The 27168-nt window shown below is 34.8% G+C and overlaps 2 protein-coding genes across 2 annotated transcripts; one reads left to right on the top strand and one right to left on the bottom strand.

Moving 5' to 3' along the window:
* The first annotated feature begins 448 nt into the window (after window positions 1-448).
* Window positions 449-1987, top strand: LOC110715117. The gene has a single exon (XM_021893692.1). The coding sequence runs from the start codon at window positions 449-451 to the stop codon at window positions 1985-1987; it is 1539 nt and encodes a 512-aa protein (XP_021749384.1).
* A 2390-nt stretch (window positions 1988-4377) lies between these two features.
* LOC110715047 (probable pre-mRNA-splicing factor ATP-dependent RNA helicase DEAH9) lies at window positions 4378-26997 on the bottom strand. Its single transcript, XM_021893618.1, has 22 exons — window positions 26651-26997; window positions 26483-26557; window positions 25560-25649; window positions 25341-25420; window positions 22210-22279; window positions 22027-22112; window positions 20089-20158; window positions 19902-19997; window positions 17955-18060; window positions 16287-16333; window positions 16110-16193; window positions 15980-16033; window positions 15619-15719; window positions 14355-14445; window positions 11422-11586; window positions 9810-9899; window positions 8760-8831; window positions 8086-8184; window positions 7474-7560; window positions 5938-5991; window positions 5741-5820; window positions 4378-4825 (listed from the first exon to the last, which is right to left on the bottom strand). The coding sequence occupies exons 1-22, from the start codon at window positions 26900-26902 to the stop codon at window positions 4669-4671; spliced, it is 2106 nt and encodes a 701-aa protein (XP_021749310.1). The 5' UTR covers window positions 26903-26997; the 3' UTR covers window positions 4378-4668.
* Between the last annotated feature and the right edge of the window lie 171 nt (window positions 26998-27168).

Genomic DNA, 27168 nt, shown 5'->3' with positions numbered 1-27168 from the left:
CCTCCTTATTTTTCTGCCAAAATGAGGCGGGAGTTCTCCAAAATTTTTTAAAATCTGTTCCCTCTCTTTTTTTCCCATGAAATTCAAATTTTAAGGCAAATAACCCCAAACCATCACATTTCAACCATTTTAAAGCATGTCCCCCTCATAAATAGAGGACATCCCCAAAAATTCAAATATTGTTACCAAGTTGTAGGGGAGATTAGAGAGGGGGTTGGGGGGGGGGGGGGTTCAAGGGGTGATTAATATTGTTTACAAAACATATAACCTACAAATTACATCATCACTACAATTAGTTCATAGTTAGCCTAAATAAACAGTGCTAAAATTAAGGCAAAAGCAGCAACTGAGTTCTGTCATTCCAGGCTCCGTGCAAGACCATCCAAAAAGTTCTGGGCTCCATTTCATCACCTTCATACTACCTGAAAAAAAAAAAGAAGAGGGACTCATGGCAGAGTTCTTTGAAGAACTCTGTTTTGATGAACATCAACTGTATTATGAGGAGCAAACATGGGAATCATTTCATCACTTTTCAGAAGAAGATCATGAAATATCTCAATCTGAAGACAACATCAATAACTCACAAGAAGAAGCTGGGTATGAAGGTGATGATGATGCTGAAGAAAATGGTGCAGGTCAAGTGTATGGCAGACAAAGCAGAGAAATGACAGTGCAAGAGAAACGCCAACTTGTAGATGAGGTCATGCTTAACATGGAGGGGGACTCAGTGCCAAGAGGATTTATATCCAAATTGGCTAGGAAACATCACGTGCATAGATCAACAACTACAAGGTGGTTTCAGGTAATTAAGCAACACATACTTGAGGGTCATGCATTAGATGTGAGGACAAAAAAATTAGGCACTATTGGTAGAAAACTAACAGAATACACTGATGAATTCCTAACTTATGTCCCTCTGTATAAGAAACAAACTGAGAGAGGGTATGCTGCAGCTTTGCATATCTCTAAGGCTGCTTTGCACAGGTTAAGGCAAAGGGGTAGATTAAGAACACACACAAGCACAAACAAACCTGCACTGACTGACAATCACAAAATAGCAAGGCTGAAGTGGGTACTTAGTCATATTCATCCAATTCCATCACTAGGGGACCCAACCTTTGTTGACATGCAACAAAGGATACACATAGATGAGAAATGGTTTTTTATAAACCCTGAAACAAGAACTTTCTATCTACTTCCAACAGAAGAAAATCCATACAGAGCACAACAATCTAGAAGGTTTAAGGTCAAAGCCTTGTTTATGGGCATGATTGGCAAACCCTTGTATGATGAAAACAAACAACTACTACATGATGGAAAGTATGGTTTATTTCCTTTTGTGAAGTATGAGGCAACCAAAAAAAAGAGCAAAAACAGAGATAAGGGGACAATAGAGGCTAAGGCAGTCCAGAGCATAAACAAAGAAGCAATCAGGGACATGCTACTGAACCATGTAATTCCAACCTTACATGAGCAGTGGCCCTCACAACTACCAAAGAACATCACAATACAGTGGGACAATGCAAGACCTCATCAAGTACCACAAGATGCAGAATTTCAAGAAGCCACACAAGCATATGGATTTAACATTCAGTTTGTTTTTCAGCCAGCTCAATCACCAGACATGAATGCTCTAGACTTGGGACTCTTCAATGTGATTCAGTCAATTCAGTATCAATCATTTCCACAGAATGTGGATGACCTTATTAAGGAAGTGGACATTGCATTTCAACAATTTGAACCAGAATTGAACAAGTACAGTTGGCTAACACTGCAATCATGCATGGTTGAAGTACCTAAAAGGAGAGGGGGCAACAATTACATCACACCACACATGAAAAAAAGAAGTCTCGACAGGCAAGGTATACTACCAGATCTGTTAGAGGTGGACAAGGGACTAATTGGAGAGGTTGTCACATATCTAGACTCAATCACTATCCCAGTTAATGGTGAAGATGAAGGGCATATGGAAGTTGATGCAGATTGAAGGGGAAAGGAACTCTTTATTTTGTTTAGATTAAGGCATTGACTGCCACACATAACCAATTCATAGATAAACATGTCATTTTTATTTTGTTTCTTATTGGTTAGGTGTCTTTTGTCAAATTGTCAAAGGTATTAGTCTTAGGCAGTCATGCATTCAATGTAAGCAACTGTGATGTAAACATGGCATTTTTTGTGAACATGAATGGTAAAAAAAAACTTTATAAACTCTCTACAATCCATCAGAATGGGTAAGTTTTCTTTCAAGGCATCAATGAGTTATGGTACCTCAATAGAACCCTCAAACAGAGGTTCCCAGAGCATCCATGTGCCTCAAATAGCTATCTGATGAGTCCCTTCATCATTTGGATACACACATACATTAATGATGCAACAATGGAGGGGGGGACTCATAGCATCAATGTTTAGGGGATTCAAGGCATCAAATTTTAGGGGACTCAAGGCATCAGTAACTCACATCATTCCAAACAACATACTCCATACACCACAAAGGACACAACACAAGCACAATCCAGAGACTAAAGGCTACAACCACAGAAATAACATCCAAAACAGTCCATACATAAACTAGCTGTTGTGCACAGGGACTCATGGGTATATTTTAACAAATAGTAAAGCACACACAACTCAATAATCACAACCAACAACAAGATCCCCAAATTTTCACAACAATATCAACACAACTGCCAACAAGAGTACAATATCAAGCCAATTAGTAATCAAGATCATCATTTAACATAAAACACAACTAAATTCCAAAGACTAGGGTTTATAGAAGTTACCATGCCCAATTAAATTGGGGGAAGGGACTACATAGGGTAGTAGATCTGAAGGTAAGCCTCTAGAACATCATCAGGATCCATACCATCAGGAAGTCCAGAACGCACGCGCTTCCTCCCTGCGCTTGGCCCAGAAGTAGAACCACCCATCATAGGATGGTCCTCAGGTGGCTGAAGCACCTCACCAGCCGTCAGCTCAGGGGGCACCACCGAAGACCTAGTCTCCGAGTTCGCATCAGGGGGAGAAGTAGCAGGTATAACACCCACGACACCAGCAGATCCACCAGTTTGGGTGGTTTCCGGCAGCGGATCTGGCGTCGGATCTGGAGTGGGAGTGGGCGGAGCGCGTTTTTTGGAGCCAGAAGCCTTGTTGGTCTCCTCTTCAGAGTTGCTAGATATGTATTCAACTAGCTTAGCACCACGAATCCTTCGACGCGCAATCATAGATGCACGCCTCACAGGCTTCATAGCCGTAGAACCCCGTCGAGGAACAAACCTAGTCACTCTAGGAGGCGGTGGTGTTGGTGATCTAGTAGATCCATAAGAAAGGGACTCATAATTTTTGGGATCTGGTTGGTTAGGTAGAGGGGAATCCATTTTCAGAGAGAACAAAGACGGAGAATACGAACAGAGAGAGAGAAAGAGAGGGAAGAACGGAGAAATTTGACGAACAGTGAAGAGGCGTAGAGGAGAGAGAAAGAGAGAGAGTGAGATTTATAGTGTTAGGGTTTGGGGGGTGTTCAATTTTTGGGAAAGAAACCCAGAATTGAATGCTCCCAACCATCTTCAATGGGTATTGAATGCAGATTCAATGAAGGTGGTTGGGAGAGGAATCAATTTAAAGGGAAAAGGGGTAAATTTGGTGGGAGTGATTAGTTTAGATAATTAAAACATTAACATAATTTATAAAATTAGGAGTGTTAATAAGTTTGTTTTAAAAAAAAAGTAAGGGCAAAAAAGACATTTTGTAGGGAAAAATTTACCAAATAAGGAAAAAAATAATTTGTTGCGAGTAAATTAAACCACCCCAAAAAGGAATTTGTTGCGAGTAAATCGAACCGGAGGTAGTATTATAATATGTTATTCTTATTTTTTTTTTTTACATTATTATGGATTTATAAAAAAAAAACTATCTTGATTCCAAATATAATTACTCTCGGTTTAAGAGTACTCTGTATTGTATAATTTGGTTAAATTTTTACTATCTTTAAAATTATTTAGATCTAAACATCATTGTAATTAATGTTTATGTTTCTATATTTTTTTTTTCTCTTATGAGGTACATATATAAAATATATTTATTTCAAAGAAATTTATCATGTCGTGCATCTTACGGGGCTAATTTAGTTTATAACTATAGATCACCATGCATGGCACAGGATCTAACCTATATATATATATATATATATAGGAGCACTTATTAAAAAAACACAAAGAGTATTATACATTTCATTAAAAGGGCCTAATTTTATCTCAACTGCACAGGGCTTCCATAATAGTTGGGATGACCCTGGTCTCAACCACTGAGCATGTACTAAAACTTAGTTGACTGTCAGATAGCATCATACCGGAAATCAATAAGAACAAATCGAGGGAAAAGAAGAGGACATTAAATGCAGATCTAAACTCTTCTTGTTCATGACAACATCACTATTTTCTGCTGAAACAAAATAAGAAAAAAATCATCATTGTACTTGACTTTTATCTTGAATTACCATTCCTCAACTGATAAGTAAGTTATCTCTGAATCATTGTTGGAGAAATTTTACAGAGGCTTCAAACTAATCTAACAACACTTTTGCATTTGATACGTACAAAAAGAATATACAGTCCCTATGCATGCTAATCATGACCTTCAATCAGGTATAAGTTCTCTAGTATGCAGTTACCTAGGCAAAGTAGCACTGGAACCAGGCCCTTGATACTGATAATAATGCGGGGCAACCTCTACAAGCCATGTAGGATCTATTGTCACAACATTGCGCATGTATCGACGATCAGTCGAGATGAGAGAATAGTATACAACCCACTTTGGGTTGACTCTGCAAGCAGACAGTATAACGTTTTAGCAACTTAATAAAACAGTTTGTATAAACACACAAACATGCATAGCAAACTTAAGATAATCACTAGTTATAGCACCAAGAACTTTTGTAATCGACAGTTATCAGCCTTGAGTTTGAGCAGCATATTAGAAAATTACGTAGTAAAATAAGTTGGACAGAGGATAGATGTCAGGAAGCACAGTTTCCAGGCAAATAGAAAAGATCAAAGAAAATGAACTTGGTCCTGATATCAGGAATCTACAGCAATAGGGATTTCCAAGAATATGAACAGACAAAGAGAACCACCCCCCCCCCCCCCCCTCTCTCCCCTTCTCTTTTCTTAATTTTGGAACATAAGACAGGGGATATAGAGAGCCCCGGTAATGTCATATAAGTTAAGCACCCAGTAGTCCACAAAGATTACATGAGATGAGCTTTGGCTACCAAATGCCTAACACGTAAGCGGATACCAAAAATTTCTATGTGCCTTCAAGTTTTCATCTCCCTCTGTACTGGATAAATTCTCTCCAACTTTGACATGGGTAATTAGGAGTGGCAACGATTGCAATGTGAGAGTAGTGAGCTTATCCATACACATTTCCCCTTGATAAATCACCAACCTTTTTTAAAATTCAGTCATAGAAGGGGAATATATGAAAATATTTACAGTAGAACATTATTGCCTTGAAAGTGAAAGAGGATCTTCATTTCAGATTAATCATGGAATATATTTTGGGATGGGGATTTTATTTTTACAAATTCCAAGACAGGCTAAGGTCAAAATTCACAGCATCACAAAGTTTCACAGTCTTAAAGCAAAGAAGTTGTAATATCACATTACTTCAACATAGTAGTATAGCTTAACGATAAGCATGAAAGCACTAATGGGGGAAGAACAAGTCTTTCACCAACCTGAACAAAACAGATGAAGGGTGGATATAAACATCCTGAGAAGTACGGACAGTCTTGTATTTTCCTTCATGACTGTATGTCTGATAATAATATTAAAATAAGAAGTGAAAAACTTAAATTAAAAATAATTATCAGAAATTACAGAGCAACAGCAAAAACTTTTCCAAAGGCTTTTCAAAAAATATAGTTACACTCACTTGCAAATGACAAGCATTAGCAAAAAATCCAGCAGTTATTGCCTTTCTTACAACCTGCAAGTAATATCAAGAGTTATGATCAGATTTCAAGCTACAGTATAGTGTGAATTACTAAAAGCCACATATAGCTTAGAAAAAGCAAAGGTGTTCCAAGTCAGAGGTTGCAAATATGAGGAAATGAGGATAATCATAAAGGATGTATGTTCATGTGACGAGCAGATGGCATTAAGATCAAATTAAGCAGGAAATCCAACAGAGATAAAAAGGTGACAGCCACATGGAGATAGTTTGCACATGCACGTGAATGTATTACAGAAACCATAAAAAAAAGGTAAAGAAAGATATTAGCAGCTCAGGATTTTTGCCCGACACTTAGATTTCACAAAGTCTTGCTGTTTCAGCATAATCTTATATCGGTTACTCAGCTGGATAAATTTTGTTAGTGTCAACCAATCATATTTTCTTCAAAAAGCAGTTTGCTCATAACAAAGCAACCAAGGATCTATTTACTGAAACCAAACTTCATTGGATTATTGGAATAGTATGCCCCAACTTGATGTTGGGTTTGGCAGTTGAAAAGAGTGATAAAGTGGCAGATGCGAACAAGTTAAAGAGAAGTGAGGCTTAATGCATGAGTGGTATGTCGGTTTTCATGGCTAAATATGGAATCACAAAAGTATTTAAGCTATAGGTTTAGTTTGATGGGTATACTAATAGTCCCCCTAACTTGAGGGTAGTAGATCTCATCCATCTGTTACCCTCCTCAATCTCCCTCCCATTCTCTCATTTAATTCAAATCCAATTCACAGTAATACCAAAAGATCCATTAAAAAGGTTAATATCATTACCCTACCCTTCTCTCATTCAATTTCATTATAGCCCATTTCCTCCAATCTTACCGAACGAACCCTACATAACTGCTCTACTTCATAGTGAGTAACTGGGTATGGCTTAAAATGACCCCACTTGATGTATGCCTTGGCAATCAAAAGAAAGATAAAGGAAGTAGATGCAAATACAAATGAGGGAAGCTAGGCTTGTGAGCTGCTTTCCTATATGAAATTATGTAAATAGGCATAGGCCAAATTTAATGTTTACTAAAAAAGAAACAGAAATTATGTAAATAGGCATAGGCTTGTGAGCTAAGGAAATGTTAGTTGGTAAATAGCTCTACTTGATGTACAATTGTACACATTGTTGAAAATAATGCTCAAAGTTAGTAAATTAGTGATTCTTGATATTAGGAACATGATCAGTTTATGCATATTATTCATGGGTATAAGTTGCGGTGCTTGTTTTTAGTAATCTAGTGTATTTTATGTAGCCAATAAAAGGTCTTGATGAAGTCCATGCTCCATGATAAATAATTATAGTGCTTTACTGCATCTGAATTTGCAAGTTTGAAGTGAAGCACTAACGTGTGATGATTACCATCACAAGTAAATCGAATTAACTAAAACTAAATACTCCAGATGCCAGAAAACTACAAACCATCAAGAGGTTTTGTTTTACAGGAAAAGAAAATATTATAACTACCTGTATATCTCTGTCACAAGATTTCAAGACTATACCCAGCCGCTGTGCCGTTCTTTTGAGTTGTTCTCTGGTCTCCAGAACTTTTTTCTGACAAAGACAAAATTTCCCAGAGATAAGACAATCAACTCAATTTTTTAAAATAATAAAATTACTTTCTTAACAAAAATCTAAACTTAAGGAGAGCTTTTAAAATAATTGTTCACCAATGATAACTAACAGGAAAAAACAAACATAACAATAATGCACAATAAAAAGGCAAGGGAAAACGAGAGAGAACAAGGATGACATGACATTTATTATATTGTGGACCCAAGTTATCATGATGCAATTTGTTGCCCCGAATGAACATAAAGTTCAAAGATTACAAATATCTTTCATTTGTTCAGAATTGCTGAACTATAGGTGAATAATTTTTGGATTTTATGAACTCTATGTTCATTAATCATTATCTTTGAACTATATGTTCAACAGAAACCAAGAGGTGCCAGAACCAGGATATGATTTTCATACAAACTGAAGTAGTATTAACATAATCAATTATATAATCTATAGCTCTGCTATGAAAATGACAAGGATCGTAAAAGGCAACAAAGATAAATACAATGTACTAACCATAGCATGATAGTTAATAAAGTTCTTGTGACACCATTTTGATGATTTGCCGGACTGCAGAAATCCTTTGTACACATTTAGGAAAGTCACATGGTCACCCTGCATAAGCATCATATTAAAAATTAACATGGCAACTGGAATTTTCTACATCTCAATCCTTGAATGTTGTCAAATGGGATGTTTGATGGTGGGTATGATTATACAGAAGAAACTATACCCGTCCAAAAAGTGAGACACTTGTTCAAGAAAATTTGAATACTAGGCACTCGATCTTATAGGACTCTTTGAAATGGTGGGTAAAATTTATTTTCTTAATCCACCTTATAAGAATAGAGACCGAAGACCAATTCTATCCCAAATCAGTATGACCGATGTATTATTCACCCCAAACGTCATTGCCAAGAAAAAGAAACATTATAAAATAATGACAATTACACAAGGGGGGATACAAGGAGAATGAAGGGTGTCTGCATATACAGGTATAACAGAACTTATCTAACCTATTTTGTTAAATGGCAACTTGGCAAGGGCTGGGATTGGGATTGTGGAAAGAAAGTATCTATCACTTTACTAAGGCCTAAGTTATGGATCAGAGTGAAGTATTCTAAAAATTGTAATTCATATATACTAAGCTATGGACCAGAGTAAATTAGCCATAGGAATTCATAACACACCTCAGCAGCAGCAAATCGGAGCTTGGCTTCATCTAGCTGCTTCTGTGCTCCCCTTACAGAGATCCAGATTGACTGCACATACTCTTAAATTTCAGTAAATCTTTCACAAAATAAAATAAAAATTGATGCTATACTTTCAACATCATACACTGACTTGTTCTTAAAGTTGTCATAAAACCATAAGAAAGAGTGTGTTATGTGATCTTTTAAGACTAAATGCCGTCAAAAGCACATTCCTATAAAGTGTTCTTAATCTTACCATTGCTTTAAAAATCAAATTCGGTCAATATCCTTTTCAAAGCACCTTTGAAAACATGTAATGACATGGAAAGATCACTCTTTAGCAAGTGTAAGGTAATCTATAATAGTACATCTGACATTCTGACCTTCCAAATCCAAGTACTGCAACTTGCAAGAACCTTGTAAAGTAGGCTTCAGATTACAGACCAATTTATATTACATAAATGTAATCCTTATACCTTCCCACCCCATCATTCTCAAAAGGAAAATATCACTCTGTAGCAAGTGTAAGGTAATCTAAAAGGAGAATTATCCTATCCTTATACCCTAAACCTCCCAGAAATTCAGTCAATTTTTTTTTTTTCAAAGCACATTAGAAAACATGTGATGGCATGGAAATATCACTCTGTAGCAAGTGTAAGGTAATATCTGTACATCTGACCTTCCAAATCCAAGCATTGCAACTTGCAAGAACCTTGTAACATAGGCTTCAGATTACAGACCAATTAATGATACACAAATGTATCCCTATACCCTAATCCTCCCACGCATTGTCCTATGACTCCTATCCCCATCATTCTCAGAAGGAAAATATTTTCAAAAGATAGACTTTAAACTGGCAAACAGACACTGCCTAGTCAAACATACTTATTTGTTCCCTTCAAGGATTTATTCTGTGGCTATAATTCCATGTGCAGCAACAGCCAATCCAGAGAGAAAAAATAATAAGCATACAACTACTTCATTATAAATAACATATAAATTGCATAACAAAAGAAATCTAAGGTTAAGAAGGGGGAAGGATTAAACCTGTACAGAAAGAACTGATGCAATAGTAAGCATTTCCTCTGAACACCCTAGTTCATTAGACACAAGCAAAGCCTTTGAAAGCATGGGATCCTGTAATATAGGATTCAGAAAATCATGCACAAAGAGATAAGCTGATAAAATATAGAAGAGCTTATCTAATTCATGGTCATTCAACATCAAAAGACAAGCATAAACAATTATGACTTGTCATCATGAGCTGCAGATAATGTAAAAACACACTATAATGTTAGTGTTGAAGCATACACTCTTCATACCTAACAAGGTTTCAAATATTCCTTTCTGAGATGTCCTAAATAGAAATACTTTATGCCGTTTCCAACTGTACTGGTCCGTTATCTCTCTCCATCACATTTTATATTGTCTCCATATTAGCACTTTCTCTTAATTATTCTCTCTCTATCACAACCAATTTACTATTTGCATTTAACAAATACTGTTAATCTACATGCCAAACCAAAATGTGAAATATTAAAATAACAAAAAAGAAGTCACTTTTATCATTAAGCCATGATAATGAAATATTTAAATAATAAAAAGGGGTGATGTTATCCAACATGTCTTTTTTATTCCAACCCTTACCGAGAGTTCTTGGAGGAATGAGGAAAAGAACACAAGAACGCGATATCACAAAGTCCAACCACAAGTCCACAAGACTTACTACACGAAAATAACTAAATGTAATTGTGAATCTTATTGTTAACAGAAATTCAGCACGCTGAGAACCATATTCACATAGGCTCCTGACCCATTAGGAAAATGAGCCTTCGATAGCCTTTTTCTTATCATGGATCATCCATTGCACATGACTACAGTATAATGATGTATGCTTTATTATATGTAATATGATCTTATAGCTAGTCTGTAATTTGACTCCCCCAACATTTTTAAATACTAAAGTCCTAATTACAGTAGGTCTGCAAGGCTTTGGAAAACCTAACCAATATAGAAATATTGCAGACTTCAGCATTCATTCACCTACCATTAGCAACATGTATCCACATACCAAACTACACTTTATGTAAGGCGAATAATGGGAAAAAGCTATAGCCAAAGTTACACGCAACAATATTAGCTAGAGTTACAACAACCAATGTCCAACATGGCTCCCCCCTGGGCAAAGCAACCTTATTCTTGTGATAACTAACAGGTACACAAGTAGCAAGAACCATCATCTTGAAAACACCAGCCACATATTTTCTCATCAAATTAATCCTTTTATTCTTCTCTATATTTCCAAACAGGGCAATATCCGGTTGTCCGGGTTGTGTCAATTATCCAAATCTACTACTTCTATAATCACTTTCATTTGTACGTTATATTCAACATAATACAGAACAAAAAAGATTTTCCATCAGGCCAACAATGAATATGATACATCGTCAATGAATGCACAATTCTCTAATAATACTTCATTTACCAATCACTGAATTTCCAGAAAACTGTCTTGTAGGTCCGATTTTATGAGTGTGAAATCAAGTTCAATAGTCACTTTGAAGCATATAAAAGTTGCGAACTATTATGCTTTGACAGGAACTGATATCCTATTGAGAGGAACTGTCACAAAAATTATAAAGCCTTGGCATGAAAGTACCAGTGGAATTTCAGCAACTTGGAATCCAGTAGGTGAAGTGAGCTTGGCATCATCATCAAGCACACCTAGAGAGTACAATACTTCAAGAGCTCTAATCATAGCTTCTGGTGATGGTGATGCGGGCCACCCAAAATTCAAGATATTATCAATTCCTAGAGCCTTCAACTGCGCATATATTGAAAACATAAATGCTAGTAAATATATTGTGCGTTAAAAAGGATAAAAATAATAATGTATATAGCATAGCAGTTAAGAAAACAGCAATGTTATTAATATATAAAAAAAAAACACAATTCATTCAGCAGAAAAATAATTGATACAGAAGAACAGAATATGGGGACCAGGAATCCACCATCAAGGGAAAACAAAAAAGAAAAACTTGCCAAACGTCAGAAAGGGACACATTAGGATATTTACTGGTCATTTAATTGGAATCCCTCACTTTAAGGTTCAAACCACCATTAGATGAATAGACGTACTACTTGGTCAAGATAAGAAGGCACTAGGCAGCGAAGGAGGGACATAAGTCACATAACACTGCTCTCCTTCCAATTTTACTTGAAAGAATCAACGTTTGTGCTAGCTTGAATGAGATTAATGACAATCAATAATAATAAAAGAATGAAAACAAGCAACGAAGACAAAAAAGCATTTACCGTGGAAACGTGAAACCACTGCACTATAGAGTAACCTTTGATTAAGAACAATGTAGTTTACAAGCTTTCAAAGCACCAAAAAAGCTCCCACCCCAAATACACCCCTTCCCACACTCAAACCCCAAGTGTTAGGGCTTTTATATCTGAGGCCCTCTCGCTCTACATCTTACACTTCATTTCATTCTCATTATTACTCTAATACAATGACTAAATATGAGTATATATAGTGCAAGGCATAATAAACATTCCTACGATCATAAATAAGCCACACCATTTAAATCGCAAGGTCGTAGAAAACAAGCAGGCTTGGTTAGGGCGAACCTTGCTTGGTTCGAGCCAACCACCAAGCAGGCTCGGGCGAACCTTTTCCCAGTGACTTAGAGTCACTTTTCCCTTTGAGTTCGGGCGAACATCCCACATGTTAAGGCAAACTTTCAGGCAGATAGCTCTTCATAAAATGGCCATTACTTTTGTGTCCAAATCGAGCTTATGATGAGTCGTTGGAAAGCACTTTAAACAAGCTATCACCTCCAACTTGAATCATCTCAAAATCATTTGAAGTCAAGGCTTTGCCATCCATCCGAAGCTATGCCTTGAACCGTTCTCCACACCTTCTAGACCTAACTTACTTTCATGTCCATTGATAACACGATAATATACTCGTTTTACATGCCATATTTATATGATATTTGTCGTGCTTTCCTCCTACATTTAACTATTTAAGTGACATTTTATTATATATTTCAATATTGCTCTCCTTGGGTTCTTTTTCTTTGTTTTGTAGGAATAAGTTGTTGCTCGAGTTGAGCCATGAATCAGAGATGTTATTATGTGACAAAGAGAAAGAAATGCCTTCAAAGGCAGCCTACTCCACAACCTAGTTGCGGCATGTACCACTTCTCTACGGCCTACCCGCGGCTCGCGACTTTTAACTGCAGCCTAGTTGCGGCCTCTTGATTAAGTGACGAATTAGCTCAATTTTTGGGATTTTAGGAGTCCTAATCGTAAGTAAAGTCGACTACTATTTTCCTAGCATATAAATAGGTTTTAGATAGTCTTCTATTTAGCACTTACATACATTATTTTAGAGTTTGGTATTACGTTCTTCTACATTATTTTCTAGGGTTTTGCTTTGAAGATTTCATAATTGATTCCAAGTATTGATTTCTTCTCCCAATTCTCTTATTTTATTATTGTTAATTATGTTATCTTTATTGAATATCATTCTTGATTTCCTTACTATGTGTGAGTGGTTTCCTTATTCCAAGATATGAGGAACCCAAATACGATTAATGCATGATTTAATTCTTTAAATTCTCTAATGATAATTGCAATTGATATGCTTAATTGATTGTGCTCATACCAATACTAGATTAGGGATAATTAGTATTGTTATTAATCCATTGTTTTAATCGTAATGCGAGTTGGGTTTTGACGGGTTTGAATAAATCAATTAAGGGTTAGAAGTTCATCACGGGCGTAGTTGAATGGATGATTAGGAAGTTAGAGTAATGTGCTCATAGTCTTTTATTTACATGATTCCAGAAAAGTAAGCTTGATTGTATTTAGGGAAGCCATCGATAACTAGGGAGAGATCATTGGTACTATTTAGGGATTAATTTTCCTCGTTAATCAATTGAATTATATGTTAAGGGTAGAACAACTGTTGTGTTAATTGTATTCGTGGTGATGCTTGATCAAAGATGTTTTCAACATTTGATAAATTATATTACTTAGATTTAATCGTTTTAATGAGTTCTTTTGATTAATTCTCATTATTATTTTGATTACTTGCTTAGCATTTATTTGAGTCTGTTTAACTAGTCAAACCATAGTCTCTTAGGATTCGATCCTTACTAGCCTATCTACATAGTAGTGGTCTTGTAAGGTTATTTTTGTCAGGTACGCGACACGCCTATCATCCATTATTGAAATGGATTGATTGAGAGCATTTGATCTCCCAACTCCAACATTGTGGATTATGATCTGATGCAGGGGGACTGTCATGGGAATTTTATTACATAACTAACTAATAAATTTCGAGATATTATGGTCATCTTTTTTTAAGAACCACAACCGTCAAGCGATGATTTGTAATTTGGGCAGGAAAGTACATCATTTAAGAGTTCTAAGCTTCTAGCATTTGTAAAAACCTTAGTATAGAACTAAATTTCAATTCATTTTATCTAGCAAGACAAGCAAAAATAGGACCTCAAAAAATTCCAGCATCTTAGCAGCAAAAAGCTTTTTGCAAAACATTTAAAGACGATGACTTGCCTGTATAACGCAGGAGACAAGGTTTGATCTCTGCATCTCAGGAATCCCCTCAGCTGGCATTTCATTAACATAATATTCCTCGGTATATAACCTGAGTTGAAGAAGAGAAAAGGGATAATACTATTGTATGATTCTTGATCTCTGTTAAGCAACAGCATAACTTAGTGAATGGTTATCAAAAAAATCTAGTGTTTGATGCCTTCAGTAGTAAGTAGCTAAACTGTAGAGCAATTTAACAATTTGCAATGACATTCAAATGATAAATCACTACTTTTTCTTTCTACCATGAAAACAAATATTCCCCTTTGTTAAATGAGCTCCTAACATACATCTACCTTTTTATGATGTACTTACTTTCCATTTTAAGGTATTTTATTTGGCGTAGCGACTTCTATGCTATTCTATCAAACAAATTTAACTATCTAACCCTTACCTTCTTTTACCTTATTTTCCTTTTTATTACACTAACCCACCTTATTACTATATCCACCTTTTTTCTTACATCCACTCGACTCTTCTTGAAATACAACACGCATACATCAAAAGAAAACAGAGGGAGTATTATCTATCCCTATACTGCAGAAAGATTCAGTCACTGAATTGGACCAATTTAGTCCCAAACATGCTCCAGAAAAATCAACTCTTGATTCCTCTCTAAGACTGCATCTTTTTATTTATATGAATTATCAAACACATGTGGATTGAATTAAGAGCCAGTTTTGGCTTTGGACAATGTGGTTGATGCAAAGGATTTGGCCTTAAGAGAGAGGTAGATTTTGCTGGGAAAGTCGGCTGGTTACTTGATTGGTATACAAGAATTCAGCATTTAGAAGTGGGTTTGAAAACAAATCTATTGCAATTAAATTTTTCCCAAATTCCTAAGATTAGTCCATCACTTTTACTTACTTTCATTACAATATTCTCGAAATTGGAAGTAGTTAGCTTTTTCTGAAGATGACTGTAAATTTTTCAAGAAATAAGCACCACGCAGAAAATCATACTATGTGGTTTTAACAATAAAAACTTAGAAAGGTTAAATGCTTCTTATTCAGAATGCATTCCCCATGGCGAGCAAGGAAAAAGAAATGAAGTAACTCAAGGAAACCAAAATGTGAAGTCCTTAAGCAAACAATTATGCAGGGGAGCTGAATCTCCCGATAGAAAGCAGTAGTCATGGTAAATAACTAAATCACGTATGATAGAGATTTTACATGCTGATAAAGTCAGGAGAAAGGAATTAGTATAAATAAAGAAGAGAAAGTACCTGTAACATTTCCCTGGTCTCACTCTTCCAGCCCTACCTGTCCTTTGTCTTGCAGAAGCCTTTGATATGGGTGCCACCACCAAATTCTCAATATCTGACAGCTATATCACATAAAACCATCTTAGACAAAATAGCAAAAGAAAACTAAGCTTAAAAAAAAAATATAACCAACTTTAACTTCCTTTAATAAGATAGCCGATAACAGATACCCAAACATCACATGAGAAATATTCATCAAAGAAAGTACGAAATCACTCAATTCTCATACTTGGCAAACACAGCACTCAATTCTCATGCTTGGCAAACAAAGCACTCCATGATAAAGAATGAAACTTAGGAAGAAGATAATATTGAAAAGTACCGGATCATAAAAACGCTGTTTTGAGAAGCCACTATCAACAACATAGACTATGCCCTGCAAGATACATGTTTAAGTTAAGGCATTACAAAGCAGCAGCAATTTCTCATATTACATTGATACACACTATTACCTCCAAAGTCAATGATGTCTCTGCAATATTTGTCGATATTATAACCTTCCTTTTCCCTCTAGGAGTAGGAGAAAAGATCAAGTCCTACAAAGTAGCCCATAAAATCAGATGCTTGTCAGAATAAACACAGCATTGAGACAGGATTAGGCGTCATAAACCAGAGCCTACAGTTCTTACCTGCTCAGCACGTGAAAGTCCGGAGTATAAAGGCAGAGCGAGCAATTCTGGCAAAGCACAATATAAAAATCAAATAAGTGATTTTACATTTCCAGTTTCCACAAACAAAGTAGAAGTAAAAATACTTTGAAACAGAAACCAACACCAACAAAGTTATATAAGCCCTTAATAACACAGTAATTCTAGCATAATGTCTAGCTCAAAACATGCATACATCTTAATTTACAAGCTACAATAGGAAAGGTACTCTGTCCTTTGAGCTACAACGTCAACCTAAATCCCACTCCTATAGTCCCACCTCATACCATACCATTAGCCCAGCACTTCTATGAGGCTCCAGCCAGGGAGCAAAGGGGTCAGGTTAAAGCAAGCATATACACTGTGAGTAAGCACAGCAGAGCCCTCTGATTTCTCAATTAAAGTTTTTTTTTTTTGGACATAATTCTTTCAGATTTTTACTAGTGGGATAACTCCTCTACAGAATACAGACCGATAACATTTCGTTGATAAAAGGTAAATATAAAAATGAGATTGTGGGATTTGGTTGATTAAGAGCAAATAGAAAAAGAAGTTAGTGGAGTTTGATTATAGAAATGTGAATAAAAAACTAGATAAATTTGAGTTGAGACTTCCATTTAGGGACAAAAGTTTAATTGGGGATGGAGGGAGTATAAGACTCAACTAAGAAAGGACCAAATTTAAAGATCTAAATGTCCAAGGTTGATTCACAAATCATGCCTGGGATCCAAAACTTGAGAATTGGCGGTTTTTGAACTTTTGTAAACCATGGTCTCCCATTCAAAACCGCAATCATGTCCCTTTTAGATTATTCCAACATCATTCAGGTAGAGCTTTGGGCTCACCACATTATACCACTCGTCCACTCAATGACTTGCATTAACTCTAACAATCACACCACCCTCTCCAAAAATATATAGAGTGATGCTACTATGTCTAAAAGAAATTCCTGTGCTCCAGTTTCCAGCTATGGCAACTTGATGAATTGTTGTGCCTAACATAACAGGGTCCTTGCATCAGAATCCACTTCAGTTTTATAAAATACTATTTTCACAAACATTTTCTGGGTACTACTTGGAGAGACATAGCATGTACTCAGTGGCAATATAGTGAAATTGCTCATCCATTACTCATCTAGCTTCAAACTTTCAACATTGTTAATTATTTTTATTCTGGTGCATTTTCCAGAAAATATAAAAAAAAATACCAGCAACAGCCACTCTCTGCGAGATTGCCTGCCACAGATCAGCAGACATTTAAATCACCATGTTCAATAACAACAATACTTCCCTCCTTTCCATATCTTCTGTCGACTTACCTAATACTTCTTATTTCATGTCCCTTAACATATCAATGCAATTATGCAATACTACTTGTGAACTTAAAATTCAATACTAAGTCTCAGTGTTAAATACCTATGTAATAATTACCAACTTCATAATATATATGCAGAACCTCAAAAGTCACTTGGAATGGAGGGAGTAATGCTCAGAGAATTGAAAATACCAGCAATCTAGCATCTTCCAAGAATAAGCAGAACTAATTGTATGATCTATGATGCCAAGTTAAACACACTCTTTCCAACAAACTAGTATATGAAATATGGAAAACTAACTTCCTAAGAACTTAGGAAGTATGCTAATGACTTACCTCCTGAGCTTCTATCAGAACTCTGAGCTTCTTCGTTAAGCAGCTGAACAGCTGCATCAATATCATCTTGACCCGTAAGGAATACAAGGATATCACCCACTGTTTGCTATAAAACAGAAGTAAAAGCATAAAGAAAGTGAGACATAAAAGTTACTGGAAAATCAAGCAAGTTGAGAGGAAGTCCATTCACAATATAAAAGAGTCAAATGCCCAATCTACATTACTTTATTTGTTTTCCTTGATATGTGTATGTGTATGTGTATCTACAATAAATGGGAAGAACTTAGTGGAACGGAGGAAATATTATTATAATTTTCATTTGAATGCTGAAAATTCTTCTCATTTGGAATCTAAACAAAGCACATCTAAAGAGAACTTTCTAAATTATTCCAATATATAAGAAAAAACATAGACGAGGGATTTTGTTTGATTCATCTCAATGAGTACTTTTAGAATGAACTTTTATAATTTATACAATCACCTAATTAGGAATATTAACGATTAAAAATGTGTATCGGTAAAAGTATAAAAGGGAAATGGGAAAGAACTTAAAGGAATAGAAGTAGATTTTGTTGAAATTTTATTTTAATTTATACATTATAGTTTTTTATTTTTTAAAAAAAAAAAATTATAGTTTCTTTCATTTTTATTATGATTTTCATTTTAACAAGGATTGTTTTTACTTAACCACCTTCAAAAAAAAAAATCAAGTTTTGGGTTTAACTACCTTAAATATTTTTTGAATTCTACCACCTTAAATATAATCTATTTTGATTATACCACCACTTAACTAAATCATGGAGGAAGACAGTTAAGTCTTGGCAAAGTCAACAATAAAAAGTTTGTTAAGGATGTAAATTACAAAAAAAAAAAAAAAAAAAAAAAAAAAAAAAAAAAAAAAATAAGTTGGTTAAACCCAAAAACAGGAATTTTCAAGATGGTAAAAGTCAAAAAATTCTTTTTAATAATGTTAATATTATTGGGGTTTCATATCAATAATTTAGAATGGAAACAAACAAATTTTGTTGGAACAGATCAATTTTCACAAAAGTAGTAAAATTTCACTCACACAACTAAGTCTCCTCCAATTGTTATCAAAAACCTATACATTACACAAATTAGATACTTGAACATTAATTATACAAGTATGTTCCATGTTATCAGAATCCCACTTCACCTACTTCACTACATAAATATATACTTGCAACGTCAAGTTACAACTATTAAAGTAATGATCAACTTGTTCATTTTATTGAAGTAAAAACTGGTTCTCATTATTAAAGTTAGTCAGCTAATAGCACAAATAAAATTTACTTGGAAAATTTATAATTTTATTTCAAACAATTGTAGACAAAACACGTTAATTTCAGACAATTTCAGATTATATCAAACAATTGTTAAATAACTTTAGACCAAATAAGTTTAGATAAAGTTCAGTCCAGAAAATAATACAGGTTCTACATAAAATAATATAAGTTCAGACAAAATAAAATGAAGCAAACGCAGCTTTAATCACCGCATAATACAAAATATTAAACTATACCCACTAACTTCTTTTTTATTCACCTTTAAACAACAAGGTCCCTATTCAATTTCTCTCCTAACCTCATAGGTACTTGTGCCCAAGAAAAAAGGAAACTTAGTTTGGGGACAGAAGGATTATTAAGTTAAGAGTAGTTTAATGGCAAACAACAATATTTCTCCATCTTTATTTTTAGTAGACAATTGTATAACATCTTATATTTCCTGTAAATTGTTGATATTTAGTGTAAAATTACTGTAATAATGTGATAACTAACACTAGGAAATTTCTTTCAACAGCAAGTGATTGAGCTAAATTTCAAGCAAGACATTTTATTGGACAGCTAGCACCTACACTGCTACACATATCACTCACTGACATAAAGATTTAATAGCTTCTTAACATGCTATAAAGCTCACTTCTACCTGTTTGTGTATCAACATAACAGTTGATACAGCAGCTCGAAGATAGTCTGCAACCGGCTCCTGAACATAATTTATTTCAACAGTAAAGCCTCTTCCCTGCAGTTTATTGTGCATGTCTTCAATATATCTTAAGTAAATAAAGTAGCAATATTTGACCAGCACAGGATCCCAAACCAGCTTAATGTACCTCAACTGAGATAATGGCAGGTTCTGTCTTTGGCCCAAGTTCGTCACCAGCTCCTCCTCGCTGCTTCTTACTAGATTAACAATGGGTATAAAGGTAAGTATGCATTAATTTGACTAATAGACTAGTTATTCTCAGCATTATAATGGTAAAATTCTTCTATTCAACTACAATATGCCATTTTCAATGGTTAATGAATAAGATAAACATATAGACTAAACCAGTACTAAATCTTCTAATTTGAATTCCACTCTATACTCAACATAACTTCACTTGTTTTCCAGAAGCCGTGTCGAATAGACCCTTATTTTATTATATTTCTGTCTTTTCATGAATATTAGAATTCAAAACTCATTGTTTTATTTTTCTTTTGAGGCAAAAGGCCAAACTGGAGTTCTTTTATACTACCTCGTTTTTTTAGTTGACACCATTTGACTTTTACACAATTCACAAACTACACTTTGACTTATTTTGTGATTAGTAGCTACAATAATACATAGTCAAGTGGGATTTTGTTTAAACAGACTCAATGTATATTTTATTAATATTCACTTTTTATAATTTTACCTATGTTACATGGACTCAAGAACGGGTGTCAGACACGGACACATGTCCAAGTGTCCAATCTGGCAAGTTCCAAAATTTTAGGACAAGGGGACTCGGTCCGATATTTGGACACGGATACAGGGACACGTCAATACGTCACTTAAATTTATATAAACAAATTATATATTACAAAAGGTTTACATTTTTCATTATGTCCACCCCTATTTTTTTATTGTAATTTTTTCCTCGGTAAATTCTCCTAATAAATGACAATCTTCTTCTCTTCATCTTCTCTATATTAATGGTGGTTTTCGAATAAGATATATTTTTCTTTCATGTTTCCACTCTTTTTTCCTCTTCTCTCTTTATGGAAGTGTCCGAGGAAGTGTCCGAGTGCCACTTCCGAGTGCACAGTGAAGCATCGAACACGTGTCCCATGTCCGTGTTCGTGAAGTGTCGTGTCGACACGGACACTTCGCAATATTAGCCGTGTCCGATTAACATAGAATTTTACAATGTCGAGAATAAGAGATATTAATAGTTAAAATAGTGCGTTGGCAAGCGTGAAAAGAGAAAGGTGTCAACTGAATAAGAACGGAGGTGGTATTTATCTTCCTTTAGTTCCATTGGTACACATCCTAAAATTGTCTCCTCTAAATGATTAATCCAACAACTTCAAATGAGTTTCTAAATCTAAGTAGGAACAGTTCCTTGATTTCATTCTCCTAGATTAATTATTTGAGGTTGATGTTTTTGTTTATATATTTTAAAAAAAATAAACAAAATAAATTAAATAAATTAAATAAAATAAAAACCACATCCCCCATATGCTTTTCCCCAACTATTAGCATAAGTTCACTAGTAGGATCTAGTCTCTTTTTAAAAAAAAACCTTCTACACGATAAAATTTGAATACTAGCTAGAACCATGAGTCATGCCATGAACCACCACAACCTATGTGTCAAGGACTCCTGGTGACAAATAAAATCATTTTATAAATTTGTACATAATTTTGTCCAAGGGACATACCAACATCATGAGTATCAGACAAAAATTCTGGGTGAAATGAAGTCGGAGTAATGTTTGTTATGATGTGTGTAAAAGGTGCATCCAAGGACTTTTTTTGTCTAGGCAAGGCAATTTCAATATGGCACACTCAATAGCAAAAAATGTTGTTGAAGATCCCCAAAGCCTCATTGGGTCAGTGCACCTTGAGCCTTTTTATACATACATTGGTTACAATCATGCCAAAATGCCATAACAAAACGCCTGTTATTTTGTCGATCAAAATAGCACAAAATTGCATACTATTGATGAAATGAATACAATAGGCTTTCTTAAACTCCTTGAAACAGAAAAAACAAGGTAATAAAGAGAGAATTTGATATATAATACCTAACTCTGAAGAAAGAAGCTATGGATTTTGCTTCAATAGTAGCAGATGATATAATCAAACGCAGTTCAGGCCTACGCCTTTGAATCTGAAATTTGGTTACAAGGGCAACATGTTAAGCACAAGAAAACGATGTCGGCATGGCAACATTTCAATGTCAATATAAACTGCAATTTAAGAAATACCTTTTTCAAGAGACCAAGTACAACATCAGTTGAAATAGACCTTTCATGTGCTTCATCTACCATGACAACACTGAGAAGCCAAGAAGCAAAAAATGGAGAGATTCAAAAATTATTCTCAACAAAAGTTCACAAAAGGCATGAAAGCTATTCATGTTTATATAGGAAGCTAAACCCAAAGAAGATATCAAAGTTGACTTTTGAACAAATTAGTTGATTAATAGAAACAACAAATAAAATAATAAATACAAGGTCCATACAAGAAACTAAAGGTCTGCGAACACTGAACACTAAATAGTGTTGTACATCTGCCAATAAGCTACCAATTTTTTATAAAGATAGTTCAGTTCTACTGAGTAATGAGTAAAGACTATGGAAGAGTTTATACTGGCAAGTTCAAATGTTAAATAGTTTCTAAAAAAAACTGTTTCAATACAGGTCTTTGCTTTCAATCTAGACCACATTTTTAGACCCTAACTTAGCCAATGTACAATGAGATAGATCAATATAGCATCAATGAAGAATAAAAAAAGTACCATACAAAATATTATGTAGTTTTACAAGCACACAACAAACAGCTCCAACTTATAAACCTAAGGGCATGCCTAGATTGCCAGTACAGGGGGAATAAAAAGGTTGTAAAAACCTGATATTTATGTTTGCCTAGATTAGAAATAAAAATATTTAAGATATTCCCCTGAAAATGGTGTAACTATTACCCAGGCTTCCCCAAAAAAAAACTATCCCCTTTATCAAACACTCCATGACTTCCACCTCTCTCTCCCCATTTTCTCTCTCCTCTTTCTCCTATTTCATTCCACCACCAACTCCAACGCTTCCTTCCACCACCATCTAATTTCAAATTCTGATGAGCCTACCACAAACATCAACAAGTTGGGTTAAATTCAAGTCTGTGGTGGTCAGCATTGCCCATAGATTTCAGACCAAAAACTTTCACAGTCAAATTCAACAACCAAGGAATTGATTTTGCCTACCTGAGAAGGTTTATCACACATCAGTAATTAATTAATGGAAAAATTAGCCGCAACAACACCAACTATGATAAAGGTGCGTATAGCAGCACAAATTTTAAAAGATGCGGTCTACAGCACAAACTATGTAATTGGGTGCACATATTAGCATAAATGACACTAATGAACTAAGGTTTCATGAAAAAGTGGAATATTAATTATTTTAATATAATTGTATAAACATTATTTAAGCTATATGATTTTCCATCATGCGTGATTAAATTAGCCTTCCCTTTTATTTATTTTTTTCATTTAAGCATTTTTTAACCTCCACCATTATACTAAGCGGATTCCTTCAAAAAAAAAAAAAAAATGGTGCTATTATTTTTCTTTGTTTGCTTCTCCAATTACTTTTTCTAATATCGATCTCACATGATTGATTTAGTTTCCTTTCCCTTCCCACTTAGTTAAATACTAAATTGATAAATAACAAAAAAAAATAGGGTTTTTCTATATAATAACCCTATTTTTTACACTTTTCTACGTTGTGCCCCAACATATATCACTTTCTACACTGTAACCCCAATACATTTTTTGTTTCCATACGGTAACCTTGCCGTTAAAAAATTCCGTTAGTGGGGCCCACTCTCCATTATTAATATTTTTTTATCGATTTGTGCGTTGAAAAATATTCCGTCAAAGGTTTCAAGGGCTATTTTGGCCCTTAGGGCACAAATTGAGCCCAGATTTGGCAAAAAATAAATGTAAATGCCTCGTTTTGTGTGTTTAAATGTGAACACGTAAATCGAGACATTTCTTAATAAGCAAAACGAGGCATTTACGTTATTTTTTTTCCAAATCTGAGCTTAATTTGGTTCCTTAAGAACCAAAATAGCCCCCGAAACCGTTGACGGAGTATTTTTCAACTTGCAAATCGATAAAAAAATACTAATAATGGAGAGTGGGCCCCACTAACGGAATTTTTTAACGGCAGGATAACAGCAAGGTTACCGTATGGAAACAAAAAATATATTGGGGTTACAGTGTAGAAAGTGATATATGTTAGGGCACAACGTAAAAAAGTGAAAAAAAAAAAACAGGGTTACTATATAGAAAAACCCAAAAAAAATATCATTTGAATACCTTAATTCTACAAGACTTCAGCATACATAGGTAACTTTCTAATACCAAATCCCACAAAATGATTTTAAATACTTAATTCGAAAAATAATTTTAGAATTGGATTTTAGGATATGTCAAATTTATTTATTTTTTTATTTTTTATTTTTTTTAATGTAAAGGGAAAAAATTAATTATAATGGAAGAGGAAACTAAGTCAATCATCACATGAGATGTAAAAAAGTAATTGAAGAAACAAACGATAGAAAATAATGGCGAAAACCTTTTGAAATAATTCAATTTAATGGTTACTTAATTACATGAGATGGAAAATGAAGAATTAAGTACAATGGAATTCATCAAAACTATTTTTAAACAAAAAAGATTAAAAATATTTAAGATTTCACTTTCAGAAGAAAGCTAAATTTTGCCAATGTCATTTTTATGTTGTTATGTGCACCCAAGTGCATAGTTTGTGATGTTGAGTGCACCCTCAAAAGTAGTTTGTGATGTTGAGTGCACCCTTAAAAGGTTGTGCTGCTACACGCACCTTTGTCATAGTTGGTGTTGTTGTAGCCAATTTTTCCTTAATTAATTAATTAAAACTTAATGGTGGCTTACAATGTGGGGGCAGGGTTTATGAGGTGGTTGGTGTAGTGGTCCATTCAAGTGGGTGTTATCAATAGTGTTGCTCTATTGGTTCAAGCTTGCCAATCTAGGAAGGCTTAAAGAGAATATATATATATAAATAAAGCTTTGATCTTTACTCCGGAATTGATGCCAAACTTTGAAAGCTAAAAATATACCTCCTTAATGATTCCTCCTATAAATTATGCTTCGTCAGATTTTAATCTCTTAATTAGTTAGGCTGAATTCTATGTCATTACAGGTACAATCTACAGCTGACTGTAATGTACAAAACAGTCAAGAGTTTAATACATAATTCCAGTGAATAGGCTTGTTAATCTGTTCACCTTTCCTTTTCCCATTTTCTTTTTTTATTGCATAAATTCGGATATGTTACAGAATTGTTTAATTAAATACCTGTACTTGGACAGAAGAGGATCATCCATCATTTCCCTCAGCAACACTCCATCAGTAAGAAACTTAATTCTGGTAACACCCTGTGCTGGCAACACAATATCATTCCACATCGGTAACATAAAAGTAAAACACACTGCACAAATTGCATATAATGCAAGTTGAAAATTATGCACATAATGAGAGTAAGGAATAGTAATTGGCCAGTGAAAGGGTCTTTACCGGAGTTGTTACATCTTCAAATCTGATTACATATCCAACCTCCTCGCCAAGTTTAACACCCATTTCTTCAGCAACCCTTGAAGCAACTGACTGAAATTTCATTCGTCAAAATGGACGAGCAGTAAAGAGTTCAGTGTATATGATACAATTAGCAGAAATTCCAGAAAACCAAGAAACTATTGGTCTAGCTAACATTCCTAATATATTCATGCCAGAGTTCCCCAACTTTCAAACACAACTTTGAAGCATGCACATCTATATTTTATTTCCGAAAAAATAAAAAGATATAGCTTATCAAGACACCAAACTATGGTGTTATCAAAAAAGAAGAAGAAAAAAATGACACCAAACTACCAAAGTATGAAAAAATGCCTTACATATGCTAGAGCTCACCATCATAAACACTGCAGTGCAAATTGAAAGCAAAAGGCACCTTTGAAGCACATGTATTAAAATCACAGTACATAGTCCAAAGACCAAACCGAAGATTAAATTACGAAGCTCAATAGCTACTGTAAGCATAGACAACTATACTTCTAAATTACAGGAAAACACAAAAATGCAGCCGGACTCTCAACTTACAAACCAGGCTCTCTTTTCTCTCCCTCCAAATTGATATATTAACCTAAATTAAATTCTGAATTAGGTTTATTAAGCCGGCAAAAAAACTAATATCACTTCTTCGAAATTCATAATAGCCTACATAAAAAAATGTAACCTAGTTAAATTGAACTAGTTGAACACATACATTTTCTTAATAATTCAACCTAACAAACCAAAGTATAATCAACAAGAAATCATCAATAACACCACATTATCGATATTCGCCATCGAAATCATCAACCGGAGAACTTATTACAGTGATATACAAAGAAACACAAAACAGAAGTACAAAATATTAGAAAAAATTAAGCTCACAATACCTGAACAGCGAGACGGCGAGGCTGAGTGCAAGCAATAACATGACCAGAATCAGCCCATCCTCCTTCATTCAAATACTAGAAATTCCAACAAAAACAAGCAAAATTCATCAAAATTAATAAACAATTGAAACAATAAATTGAGCATAAAATTGAAGAAAATGAGAGAACCTGAGGAATTTGAGTAGTTTTTCCGCTGCCAGTTTCGCCGACAACAATGGTAGTAGCATGATTTTCAACTAGAAAGAGAATGGCGTCTCTGCGCTTATGCACCGGCAGGCGCTGGCGCTGCTGCTGGATGTTGTTGGCGTATCCGAAGCTGGAAGATGAAGATGAAGAGGAAGAATGGAAGAAGAGAACGCCGCCATCTTCGTCTTCTACCAGTCGAGGTTTCTCGGTTCCAGGCTTCCAGAACTTCGCCATTGTTGATGCGCTTTTGAGTTTTACAGTTTTGGTTATATGCTGGAATGCTGGACTGCTGGAGGAGTCGGTCTGGGCGCATAGCAACTATGGGTGAAGGAAGCATATAGGAGGGCAAAAGAGGAATAAACTCTTGTTTGCTGGAATAAAAAATCACATGCCTTGCATGTGCCTCCGTTATTTTTTGAATTGTAACGGGGCCTCGTTTTTGGCAATCTTACAAAGCAAGTGAAATTTAATTATCTCTCTCTATTCTCGTCTTCCCTCTC

Source organism: Chenopodium quinoa, unplaced genomic scaffold (genome assembly GCF_001683475.1).
Source record: "Chenopodium quinoa cultivar QQ74 unplaced genomic scaffold, ASM168347v1, whole genome shotgun sequence".
NCBI classification, from domain to species: Eukaryota; Viridiplantae; Streptophyta; class Magnoliopsida; order Caryophyllales; family Amaranthaceae; genus Chenopodium; species Chenopodium quinoa.
The sequence above is the reverse complement of the archived record's forward strand: the minus strand, read 5'-3'. Positions and strand labels throughout refer to the sequence as shown.

Coding starts and splice junctions, on each gene's coding strand:
- LOC110715117 (XM_021893692.1), top strand. CDS start 449: ATGGCAGAGTTCTTTGAAGAACTCTGTTTTGATGAACATCAACTGTAT.
- LOC110715047 (XM_021893618.1), bottom strand. CDS start 26,902: ATGGCGAAGTTCTGGAAGCCTGGAACCGAGAAACCTCGACTGGTAGAA. Junction 19,998..20,088: donor CTGCCATTATCTCAGTTGAG/GTACATTAAGCT, acceptor AATAAACTGCAG/GGAAGAGGCTTTACTGTTGA. Junction 11,587..14,354: donor TTGTCTCCTGCGTTATACAG/GCAAGTCATCGT, acceptor ATATATGCGCAG/TTGAAGGCTCTAGGAATTGA.